The sequence below is a fragment of the Pan paniscus genome, chromosome 21 (assembly GCF_029289425.2).
Source record: "Pan paniscus chromosome 21, NHGRI_mPanPan1-v2.0_pri, whole genome shotgun sequence".
In the NCBI taxonomy this organism is placed as follows: domain Eukaryota; kingdom Metazoa; phylum Chordata; class Mammalia; order Primates; family Hominidae; genus Pan; species Pan paniscus.
In genome coordinates, this window is record NC_073270.2 from 42,873,275 (window position 1) to 42,885,736 (window position 12,462).

A 12,462-nucleotide genomic window follows, 5' to 3' on the forward strand; every position below is an offset into this window, starting at 1 on the left:
CCCTGTAATTTCCCTTCATAAGGACATTAATTTTCCTGCAGCCTCAACCTCCTGGGCTCAAGCGATTCTCCCACCTTCGTCTCCTGAGTAGTTGAGATTATAGGCATACTCCACCATGCCAGCTAATTTTTAAAATTTTCTGTAGAGAAGGGGTTTTCCCTGTTGCCCAGGCTGGCCTTGAACTCCTGGGCCCACGCAGTCCTCCCGGCTTGGCCTGGCAAAATGCTATGAACATAGGAGTGAGCCACTGCGCCCAGCCTCACTCCTACTTCTGACCAAACTAATCACTCTAGTTTGTCCACAGGGCCACATGTTTAGCCACTCCCTGGCTGTGCAGATGGATGGCAATGATGGGTCTGATCTAGTGTTAGGATTCTAATTATTAAGTCAGTGTTGCTTCATCTCTGCCTATGGACCATGTATCTTTCTCTTTAGGAACTACTGTAAAAGGCCTTTCCAGAACATGGGGACTGAATGCGTAAGGAGGGCAGGTACTTATGTTGTGCTGGAGAATTCACTCAGGACCTCGCAGCCTTCAGCAGTGCCTTACACTTCAGCCTCAGGGTGATATGCAGCAGGGAGTGAATGCCCTCTGCAGCCTCCTCAGCCACCTTTTCCTGTGGGTCCCCACAGAGCAGTGCCATCAGAGCCACTAGGTGTCCAAGTCTTTGGAATCGCAGTGGAAGCTTGAGAAAGAAAAAGAAAAATGTCATTAGAATACACGTGCATTTAGTGCCTTCGATTTGAGTTGTTGAGAAGTAATCCCAATTCTACTCTCAACTCAAGAAGTGTAAGGGTCACAATCAGCCTGTGGATCTCTGTAGGGTTCATATTTAACACAGGTAGACACAGTATAGCCAGTAGATGGTGTTATTAAGAAATAGGGAAATGCTAACCTAAGGGAACAATCTGAAAAACGAAAAAGCTTTGTGCATAAAGATGTTAATTCCAGCACTGTTTTTATTTTTATTTTTTAATTTTAATTTTTGGGAGTACATAGTAGGTCTATATATTTGTGGGGTATACAGATGTTTTGATACAGACATGCAATGCATAGTAATCACATCATGTAAAATGGAGTATCCACCCCCTCAAGCATTTATCCTTTGTGTTATAAACAGTCCAATTATATTCTTTTAGTTATTTTAATAATTTTTTTTTTTTGAAACAGAGTTTTGCCCTTTTCACTCAGGCTGGAGTGCAATGGCACAATCTCAGCTCACTGCAACCTCTGCCTCCCCGGTTCAAGTGATTCTCCTGCCTCAGCCTCCCGAGTAGCTGGAATTACAGGTGTGAGCCACCGCACCCAGCTGATTTTTGTATTTTTAGTAGAGATGGGGTTTCGCTGTGTTGGCCAGGCTGGTCTCAAACTCCTGACCTCAAGTGATCCACCCACCTCAGCTTCCCAAATTACAGGCCTGAGCCACTGCAGCTGGCCAATAAACGTACATTTAATATTACTAAATAAAAATGTATTAAAATTTTAATATTATTTAAAAATTACTAATGCACAATAGTCACCCTGTTGTGCTATAAAATATTAGGTCTTATTCATTCTAACAATGTTTTTGGTACCTATTAACCACGCCCACCTCTCCCCAATCCTGCCACGACCCTTCCCAGCCTCTGATAACTATCCTTCCACTCTTTATCTCCATGAGTTAAACTGTTTTGATTTTCAGGTCCCACAATATGTGAAAACATGTGATGTTTATCTTTCTATGCCTGGCACATTTCACTTAGCATAATGACCTCCAGTTCCATCCATGTTGTTGCAAATGACAGGATCTCATTCCTTTTATGGCTGAATAGTACTTCATTGTGTATAAGAACCACATTTTCTTTATCCATTCATCTGTTGATGGACACTTAGGCTGCTTCCAAACTTTGGCTATGGTGAAGAGTGTCGCAACAAACAAGGGAGTGCAGATATCGCTTCCATATACTGATTTCCTTTCTTTGGGTTATAGACCCAGCGGTGGTCTAAGGACCGCGCTTTGGAAATAATTGCATGACAGTAGTAAAAGGAATTATCCTACAGCCAGTCTATGAACACAACCATTAAAAATCAAGTATCTAAGGAATTTATAATGTGCTATTCTGCTAAGTAAAAAAGCTGAATGTGGCCAGGTGCAGTGGCTCATGCCAGTAATCCCAGCACTTTGGGAGGCTGAGGTGGGCAGATCACCTGAGGTCAGGGATTCGAGACCAGCCTGCCTGGCCAACATGGCAAAACCCCATCTCTACTAAAAGTATGAAAATCAGCCAGGTGTGGTGGCGGGCACCTGTAATCCCAGCTACTCAGGAGGTTGAGGAAGGAGAATCGCTTGAACCTGGGAGGTGCAGGTTGTAGTAAGCTGAGATCGTGCCACTGCACTCCAGCCTGGGTGACGAGAGTGAGACTCCATCTCAAAATAAATACATAAATACATAAATACATACATACATACATAAAATAAAAAATAAAAATAAGCTGAACACAAAGTTGAGATATAGCACTTAATTCTATTTATAAAATTCATTTTTTAATATCCTGCTTGATTATGGAAAAAAATCCATGTAATGTAGCTGGAAAAATCATACCAGAAAAAGAAATATAACTTTAAATAAATACTGGAGAAAACTGGATAAATTAAAAAATTGGCTGGGCGCGGTGGTTCATGCCTATAACCCCAGCACTTTGGGAGGCCAAGGCGGACATATCATTTGAGGTCAGGAGTTCAAGACCAGCCTGGCCAACATGGTGAAACCCCGTCTCTACTAAAAACACAAAAAAATTAGCTGGGCGTGGTGGCACATGCCTGTAATCCCAGCTACTCGGGAGGCTGAGGCAGGAGAATTGCTTGAACCTGGTAGGCGGAGGTTGCAGTCAGCCGAGATTGCACCACTGTACTCCAGCCGGGGCAACAGAATGAGACTCCATTTCAAAATAAATAAATAAATAAAAATTTAAAAAATTAAAAATAATAAAAATGAAACATTAAGGTAGAAAAGATAAATGAAGTTAAGAATTTGGTTGGTGCTCTCCCTCTCCGTCATCTCCGTCTCCTGCTTTCCACGGTCTCCCCCTCTCCCTCGTCTCCATCTCCCACTTTCCACGGTCTCCCTCTGTTGCCGAGGCTGGACTGTACTGCCGCGATCTCGGCTCACTGCAACCTTCCTGCCTGATTCTCCTGCCTCAGCCTGCCGAGTGCCTGGGATTGCAGGCACGCGCCGCCACGCCTGACTGGTTTTTGTGTTTTTTGGTGGAGACGGGGTTTCGCCATGTTGGCCGGGCTGGTCTTCAGCTCCTGACCTCGAGTGATCTGCCCGCCTCGGCCTCCCGAGGTGCCGGGATTGCAGACGGAGTCTCACTCACTCAGTGCTCAATGTTGCCCAGGCTGGAGTGCAGTGGCGTGATCTCGGCTCGCTACAACCCCCACCTCCCAGCCACCTGCCTTGGCCTCCCGAAGTGCTGAGATTGCAGCCTCTGCCCGGCCGCCACCCTGTCTAGGAAGTGAGGAGCGTCTCTGCCTGGCTGCCCGTCGTCTGGGATGTGAGGAGCCCCTCTGCCCAGCCGCCCAGTCTGGGAAGTGAGAGTGCCTCTTCCTGGCCGTCATCCCGTCTAGGAAGTGAGGAGCGTCTCTGCCTGGCCGCCCATCGTCTGGGATGTGGGGAGAGCCTCTGCCTGGCCGCCACCCTGTCTGAGAGGTGAGGAGCGCCTCTGCCCGGCCGCAACCCCGTCTGGGAACTGAGGAGCGCCTCTGCCCGGCTGCCCCATCCAAGAAGTGAGGAGCCCCTCTGCCCAGACGCCCCGTCCGAGAGGTGGGGGGCGCCCCCGCCCGGCAGCCGCCCCGTCCGGGAGATGGGGGGCGCCCCCACCTGGCAGCCGCCCCGTCTGGGGGGTGGGGGGCCCCTCTGCCCAGCTGCCACATCTGGGAAGTGAGAAGTCCCTCTGCCCAGCCACCACCCCGTCTGGGAGGTGTACTCAACAGCTCATTGAGAACGGCCACGAGTACGATGGCAGTTTTCTTGAATAGAAAAGGGGGAAATGTGGGGAAAAGAAAAAGAGATCAGATTGTTACTGTGTCTGTGTAGAAAGAAGTAGACATAGGAGACTCCATTTTGTTCTGTACTAAGAAAAATTCTTCTGCCTTGGGATGCTGTTAATCTATAACCTTACCCCCAACCCTGTGCTCTCTGAAACATGTGCTGTGTCAACTCAGGGTTAAATGGATTAAGGGCGGTGCAAGATGTGCTTTGTTAAACAGATGCTTGAAGGCAGCATGCAAAAGAAAAAAAAAAAAAGAATTTGGTTGGCATGCAGAATGCATAATCATCATTTGCTTGAGGCAGGCCACAGAGCAAGGCTCTGAACTCTCTCATGGCTAATGTAGAGGTGCACACAATGATCCATATGACATGATTCACGCTGTCCTTAAGATAAGAAAAGAAGCAACTAGCCACGTGGAGGAAGCATAGCTTTTCCTAGGGTTGAGATGGAAAGAAATTTCTTCCATGGCTCTACAGAAATAAGACACAGAAATATTGTGAACAGCATTTACAACCTATTTACAGTAAACACGTAGCAACATGCAAAGCTATGTAACATCTTTAATTCACTGATATAACCTTCATTCATTCAATCAACCAATAAATACAGTGTCTGTTATGTGCCAGGAACTATGACTGGCACTGGGGATATAAGCAGTCAACAAAAGAGAATATACCTGCTTGTGGAGGTGATGATCTAGTTGGGGAAACACAAAGTAAACAAAATAAATATGTAAAATGTATTATGTATCAAATGATGATAAATGTCATGATTAACAAAAATTCAGGGGAAAGGGATAAGAATTATTATTTTAGGATGGTCAGGGAAGGCCTCGCTAATATTGAAATGAGAGATTGATACCTGGGAGAAGAGTATTCTGGGCAGAGAGAATGGCAAGCGCCAAGGACTGAGAAGGTATGTTTGGTGTTTCTGAGGAACCATAAGTAGGTTAGGTTGGCTGCAGCGATGTTAACGATAGGGAAAGAAATAGGAAGTAGATGAAGAATGGGCCAGAAGGTGTCGCAACCTGTAGAACATTGTGAGGACTTTGGCCGTCGGAGGGTCTTGAGCAGAGAAGGGACATGGGTTGACTCACATTTACTCAATCAATATTGAATTGAGCATCAACCACATGGCCGATTGTGTGCTAGGCAGGCACTGAGGCTACTGTGCTGAACAAGACAAGTATAATTGCAAGGCACAGTGGCTCATGTCTGTAATCCCAGCATTCTGGGAGGCAGAGGTGGGAGGATTGTTTGAGCCCAAGAGTTTGGACCACCTTGGGCAATATAGTGAGACCCCCATCTGTATAAAAAACAAAAAAAATTAACCAGGCATGGTGGCACATGCCTGTAGTCCCAGCTACTCAGGAGGCTAAGGCAGGAGCATTGCTTAAGGCCAGGAGGTCGAGGCTGCAGTGAGCTGTGATTGTGCTACTGTACTCCAACTTGGGTGACAGAGCAAGACCCTGTCTCACATAAAAAAAAAAAAAAAAAAAAAAGACAAGCATAATCACTGGTAGAATTTACATTCTATTAGTGGGAAACAGATAACACAGCAGTAAAGAAAGAATCAAGCCAGATAACCTCTGATTCTAGACAGCCCTAGGAAGGAGAGAGTGATGAGACAGAGAGCAAGCGTAGGTCTGTCTGTGGTGAGCAGAGGCCCTTTTGAGGTCGAGACATCTGAACACAGTGCTAAAGAACCAGGAGGGGCTGGCTCTGTGCAGAGCTAGGGAAGGTCATTCCAAGCAGAGAAGGCAGCAAGTGCAAAGGCCATGAGGCAAGATGAGCCTTATGTGGGAAGAAGGAAGGTAAAGGTGGCTGCTGTGTGATAAGTCAGGGGACTTAGGTGTAGAGAGGTAGACAGACCTACATCAGACATGACCCCGTATTCTAAGATCAGTTTGGAAATCACTGGATCAAAGAAGTGACATGGGGTAAAAAAAGAAAATGAAGAAAAATAAAGAAAACACAGGGGAGAAAACAAAGAAACAAAACAAAAGCAAGAATGACATGGGTCTGAAGAGGATGACTCTGGCTATATGTAGAGAACAAATTGGAAGTGGAAGCCCCCACCCCAACACACTCATGCACAAAAAAGAACTTGGAAGGTGCCAGACGCAGTGGCTCTGCCTGTAATCCCAGAACTTTGGGAGGCCGAGGCAGGCAGATCACTTGAGGCCAGGGATTCGAGACCAGCCTGGCCAACATGGTGAAACTCCGTCTCTACTAAAACTACAAAAATTAGCCAGGCGTGGTGGCCTGCACCTGTCACTGAATGACAAACAGTTAATAAGTTTTTTTTTTTTTGAGATGGAGTCTCGCTCTGTCGCCCAGGCTGGAGTGCAGTTGCGTGATCTCGGCTCACTGAAAGCTCTGCCTCCCGGGTTCACGCCATTCTCCTGCCTCAGCATCCCGAGTAGCTGGGACTACAGGTGCCCGTCACCACGCCCGGCTAATTTTTTGTGTTTTTATTAGAGATGGGGTTTCACCGTGTTAGCCAGGATGGTCTCCATCTCCTGACCTCGTGATCCACCCACCTCGGCCTCCCAAAGTGCTGGGATTACAGGCGTGATCCACCGCGCCCGGCCCTAAGTTTTATAATCATAATATTAAGAACCCCCAAACTTTATCAAGACAAAAAAGGCCACTGAAGAATTATGCTCCTAGTTTGATTACTAAATGCTTCTTCAACATTTCCTTTTTTATTCTTTATTCTTTAGATTTCTTTGAGAATATGAAAAAAGTTAGAGACCCAGATAAAATATATCTGTCAAAACTCATTGAACTGTATACTTAAATTGGATAAATTCATTGTATACAAATTATACCTCAATAAAATTGATTTAAAAAAAAACTATGGACCTTCCTCAGAAAAATCCAGAAGAGGATGGGCGTGGTGGCTCACGTCTGTAATCCCAGCACTTTGGAAAGCCAAGGAAGGAGGACCACTTGAGCCTGGGAATTTGAGACCAGCCAGGGCAACATGGTGAAACCCCATCTCTAGCAAAATAAATAAATAAATAAATAAAAATTAGCCAGGCGTGGTGGTGTGTGCCTGTAGTCCCAGCTACTAGGGAGGCTGAGGCAGGAAGATTGCTTGGGCCTGGGAGGTTAAGGCTGCAGTGAGCTATGATCATGCCACTGCACTCCAGCCTGGGTGACAGAATGAGATCCTGGCTCAAAAAAAAAAAAAAAAAAAAAAGGAAAATCCAGAAGACTGCACCACACCACATACTGCACACTCTGCATACAACTTGTGGACATTCACAGATCCCAGTGGCACCCAGGTTAACCACTCTCATATTTTGCAACTCTCTTTTTTTTTTTTTTTTTGAGATGGAGTCTTGCTCTGTAGCCCAGGCTGGAGTGCAGTGGTGTGATTTTGGCTCGGCTCCCTGCAGCCTCCGTCTCCCAGCTTCAAGTGATTCTCCTGCCTCAGCCTCCTGGATAGCTGGGATTACAGGTGCCCGCCACCACGCCTGGCTAATTTTTGTATTTTTAATAGAGACGGGGTTTCACCATGTTGGCCAGGCTGGTCTCGAACTCCTGAGCTCAAGTGATCCACCTGCCTCGGCCTCCTAAAGTGCTGGGATCACAGGTGTGAGCCACCGCTCCCGGCCCCATATTTGCAACTCTCTGTAGGAAAAAAATACGCTAAGGAAGATCTCCAGGACCTGGAGAGAGTTTAACGTACAGGAGGGAATCATCTGAAACTCTCTTCTTTAATCTGTCGCCAAAATTAGAGGTCGAGGGCTGTGGAAGGAACAACAATGCGTTGTTGGTATAGAATAATAGGGTAGTCAGTGATGGCCAGAAGTTACTTGCTTTTATTCACTAAAGAGAAAAAAGGAAGTAGCATAGTTGGAGGGGCTGCACTTACTTTAATAAGTTCGGATATCGTTTCAATGTGAGAAATAAAGGACTGACTGGAATGCAGTCCTTTTAAGCATGACTGTTAGAACATCTGTATCAGGAACAAAAAAATTATTTTCCCTCTTGTGCTTTGGGCAGGAAAAGAAAAGTAAAAAAGAAAGAAAAGAAAAGAAAAACAAATTATCTGAGGAAAATTTTGGTAGAAGGACCTAGCATTCCCACCCTACCAATCTCTCTTCCAATTCCCAGGCCTTATTGGAGAAATGATGGATGGGGACAGGAGACGCTCCAATGGCTAGAAAACCTGCTCAGGGAAGGGCAAAGAGATTATCAGGTGGAAAAAGGAGTAGACCCAGGAAGGAGGAACTAAGTTTTGAGGAATTCTTGTTAGGAGTTATGGAGAGGATTCTCAACCAAGAAGTGAGTGAGTGAGTCAAAAATAAAGGAGGTTTTTTGTTTTTTTTTAGATGGAGTTTCGCTCTTTGTTGCCCAGGCTGGAGTGCAGTGGCATGATCTTGGCTCACTGCAACCTCCGCCTCCCAGGTTCAAGCAATTCAAGGAGAAGATTTTTTTAAAAGAGATAAGGCTGGGTGCAGTGGCTCATGCCTGTAATTCCAGTGCTTTGGGAGGCTGAGGCAGGAGGATTACTTGAAGCCAGGAGTTCAAGACCAGCCTGGGCAACAAAGTGAGACCCCTGTCTCTACAAAAAAAAATTTTTTTTTTGAGACGGAGTCTTATTTTTTCGAGACGGAGGCTGGAATGCAGCGGCGCGATCTCGGCTCACTGCAAGTTCCGCCTCCCGGGTTCACACCATTCTCCTGCCTCAGCCTCCCGAGTAGCTGGGACTACAGACGCCTGCCACCATGCCCGGCTAATTGTTTTTGTATTTTTAGTAGAGACGGGGTTTCACCATGTTAGCCAGGATGATCTCGATCTCCTGACCTTGTGATCCGCCTGCCTTGGCCTCCCAAAGTGCTGGGATTACAGGCGTGAGCCACTGTCTGGCCTACAGAAAATTTAAAAAATTAGCCAGGCGTGGTGGCGTGTGACTGTAGTCCCAGCTACTTGGAAGGCTGAGGCAGGAAGATTGCCTGAGGCCAGGAGTTCAAGGCTGCAGTGAGCTATGATGGCCCCACTGCACTCCAGCCTGAGTGATGGATCAAGACCCTGCCTTGAATAATGATCATAATAATAATGAGATGCCATAGGGGAGATGATTCAGAACTGAGAAGTGAGAGAGAGAAAGAGAAATGTGAGGATCTGAAGAGGTGCCACGGTACCACTCTCTTTGAGTTGCTGGGAGATATTGAAGTTGATTTATTTAAATTTGCCTGCTGTACTCAAATATAATACTATACAGAGACTAGGCCACCATGGGCCTCAGGTATTTTCAGGTTATAGTTACTATATCATTATGTTCCAGCTGTTGTGTTAAGCAATGGAGACGCAAAGATTAATCAACACAGCAACTGGCCCCAAGCTGCTCAAGAGAAGAGCAGATAAGAAGACAATGCTAAGTGCTATGATAGTACATGAGCACGAAGGGGACACAGAACCAGCCTGGGGAGTTATAAAGAGGAGGGGAAATTGGCAGTGAGGGAATGGCTTTGGATCTTTCCTCCTCTGCAACTGAAGGGCCGCTCACCTTCAAGTTGAGATGTTTGGATAGGCACTTCAGAATTTGAGCCATGCTGGCCGTGGCCCGTTCCCGCTCATGGTCTTTGACTGACTGTAACCAGGGGTCCAAGTGCTGTGAGAAATAAAGGGAGGCTGAATGGTTTATCAGGAAGATTTGGGATACCATCCTTATTGTGTTTAGAAAGAAATGTGGAGTGACAAGTTCCATGTTGCTACCAGATCTCAAAATACTTTGCTAAATGCTATTATAGCTCAGGTTGGAAATAAAAGTGGTAGAATGACAAGCAAGGCACAAAGACATGGGTGGTGGGTGGTTTGGTTGTTATATAGGAGCTTAGGAGCTTCTTTTCTTTTTTTTTTGAGATGGAGTCTTGTTCTGTTGCCCAGGCTGGAGTGCAATGGTGTGATCTTGGCTCACTGCAACCTCTGCCTCCTGAATTCAAGTGATTCTCTTGCCTCAGCCTCTCGAGTAGCTGGGACTACAGGCACTTGCCACCACGCCCAGCTAATTTCTGTATTTTTGTAGAGACGGGGTTTCACCATGTTGGCCAGGCTGATCTCGAACTCCTGACCTCAGGTGATCTGCCCGCCTTGGCCTCCCAAAGTGCTGGGATTACAGGCGTGAGTCACTGTGCCTGGCCAGACCTTATTTTCTAGACTTATTTTCTCTTCAGCCCAATTCTTCAATTAATTATTCTGTACTTCTGAATGTTTTTAGCCCTTTCAAATCTGCTTTGGAAAGAAATAAAGTTAACAACATGCTACTAATTTTAAAGTTTAACTCTGAGGACAGCCAGGTGTGGCTGCTCATGCTTGTAATCCCAGCACTGCGGGAGGGATTATACAGACTGCTTGAGCCCAGGAGTTGGAGACCAGCCTGGGCAACATGGTGAAACCCCATCTTTACAAAAAAAATACAAAAATTAGCTGGGCATGGTGGCGTGTGCCTGTAGTCCCAGCTGCTCGGGAGGCTGAGGTGGGACGACTGCTTGAGCCCAGGAGGTGGAAACTGCAGTGAGCTGAAATCGCGCCACTGTACTCCAGCCTAAGTGACAGAGCGAGATCCGGTCTCAAAAAACAGAAAAAAAGAAAGGCTTGAATTAAGCTGCTAAGGCAGGAAAGTACAAAGTACAACTGCATACAGAGGAGAAACCCAATCTGGCTGGTATGCTAATGTATAAATAGAAGAGGAATGAGAAGTAGTATTAAGGTCAGTTAGGATGAGAATAAATGCCCATCAGACCATTTAAGAAAATAAGCTAGAAAATGAGCCCCTGTAGCAGCCAAACCACTCGACTGCCTAGGTTTTTGTGCCTTGCTTGTCAGTTAGGACAACAATAAATGCATCATTTGGGTGCAAACGATTAATAATAGCTTAAAGCCTTATCCCTTTCTGGGATATTTGCATCTTAAAAAAAGGGTAAGAAAAATAAAAATAAAATAACAACAATAAAAAAAGGGTAGGAGAGCAAGATACCCGAATGCAGTGAATGAATTCCAATGAATCAATCTCTAGTGATGGAACAGCATATACAGGAACAGGTGCAGGTCAGAGCAGCTGGTCATTATAACCTTTGGGTACCATCTGGTAGGAAGCTGCTTATTTACTAACTCTTTTTTTGTTTTGTTTTGTTTTTGAGAAGAAGTCTCGCTCTATCGCCTAGGCTGGAGTACAGTGGTGCAATCTTGGCTCACTGCAACCTCTGCCCCCTGGGTTCAAGCAATTGTCCTGCCTCAGCCTCCCGAGTAGCTGGGACTACAGGCATGTGCCACCATGCCTGGCTAATTTTGCATTTTTAGTAGGGACAGGCTGGTCTTGAACTCCTGACCTCAAATGATTGATTCGCCTGCCTTGGCCTCCCAAAGTGCTGGGATTACAGGCATGAGCCACCGTGCCTGGCCTTACTAACTCTTGAGGCTGACCCTTCCCTCATCACTGAATAAAACCCTTCTATACTAGTGAGGAATAATAATTTTTTTTTTTTTTGAAACAGAGTCTTTCTCTGTCACACAGGCTGGAGTGCAGTGGTGCGATCTCTGCTCACTGCAACCTCCTCCTCCTGGGTTCAAGTGATTCTCATGCCTCAGCTTCCTGAGTAGCTGGGATTACAGGTGTGCACCACCACACCTGGCTAATTTTTGCATTTATTTATTTATTTTTTAGTAGAGTCAGGGTTTCGCCATGTTGGTGAGGCTGGTCTCGAACTCCTGGCCTCAAATAATCCACCTGCCTTGGCCTGTGCTGGGATTACAGGCATGAAACACTGCGCCCTGCCCCCAGGAATAATTTAAGGAATAATTAAGCAACTATTTAAACAATTTATTGTGACAGGGTGCAGTAGCTCATGCCTATAATCCCAGCATTTTGGGAGGCTGAGGTGGGAGGATAACTTGAGGCCAAGAATTCAAGGCTGCAGGGAGCTATAATGGTGCCACTTCACTCCAGCCTAGGCCACAGATTAAGACCCTGTCTCTGAAAATAAATAAACAAATAATTTATTGAAGGCCACTTATTTAATATTCACAGTAATTATTATCTCCATGTAAATGTGAAGAAATGCAACACTGAGAGAGCAAATTCCTTGCAGAATTTCTAGTGGGAGGACGTGTAACCAATGAATGGCAGAGTCAGCATTTGAACCCAAGTCTCTGACCCAAAGTTGATAGCTGATACTCTTTACTATGTTGCCTCTTACCACTGAATCCTTCCACATTCTCATCTCCCACTTTCACCAGTTAATAGGAATCATTTCCCACTCTCCCTTGATATCTTGTTTACCTTAATAATGGTGTCAAGATTTTCCAAATGTGGGTCTTTTACCACCAAACTCTGGAGCATCTCAGAGAATGCCTGAAACGTCTGCCTGTAAAGACACTGAAAAGGCACAGGATCAGCAACACTCCCTGGCCCCA

General features: G+C 45.8%; 1 protein-coding gene across 10 annotated transcripts in view; it reads right to left on the reverse strand.

Annotated features, from left to right (window-relative positions):
* Positions 1 to 12,462, reverse strand: part of MROH8 (maestro heat like repeat family member 8) — a 77,930-nt gene that overhangs the window by 43,826 nt on the left and 21,642 nt on the right. For 8 of the 10 annotated variants that reach the window (XM_055104839.2, XM_063600860.1, XM_055104840.2 and 5 more), the window contains exons 7-9: positions 12,329 to 12,424; positions 9,557 to 9,661; positions 551 to 686 (exon numbers count right to left, since the gene is read on the reverse strand). In XM_055104839.2, the coding sequence (XP_054960814.1) occupies positions 551 to 686; positions 9,557 to 9,661; positions 12,329 to 12,424 (337 nt within the window). The remainder of the gene's footprint in view (positions 1 to 550; positions 687 to 9,556; positions 9,662 to 12,328; positions 12,425 to 12,462) is intronic. The other 2 variants (XM_063600858.1, XM_008957287.5) reach the window with 1 other exon arrangement.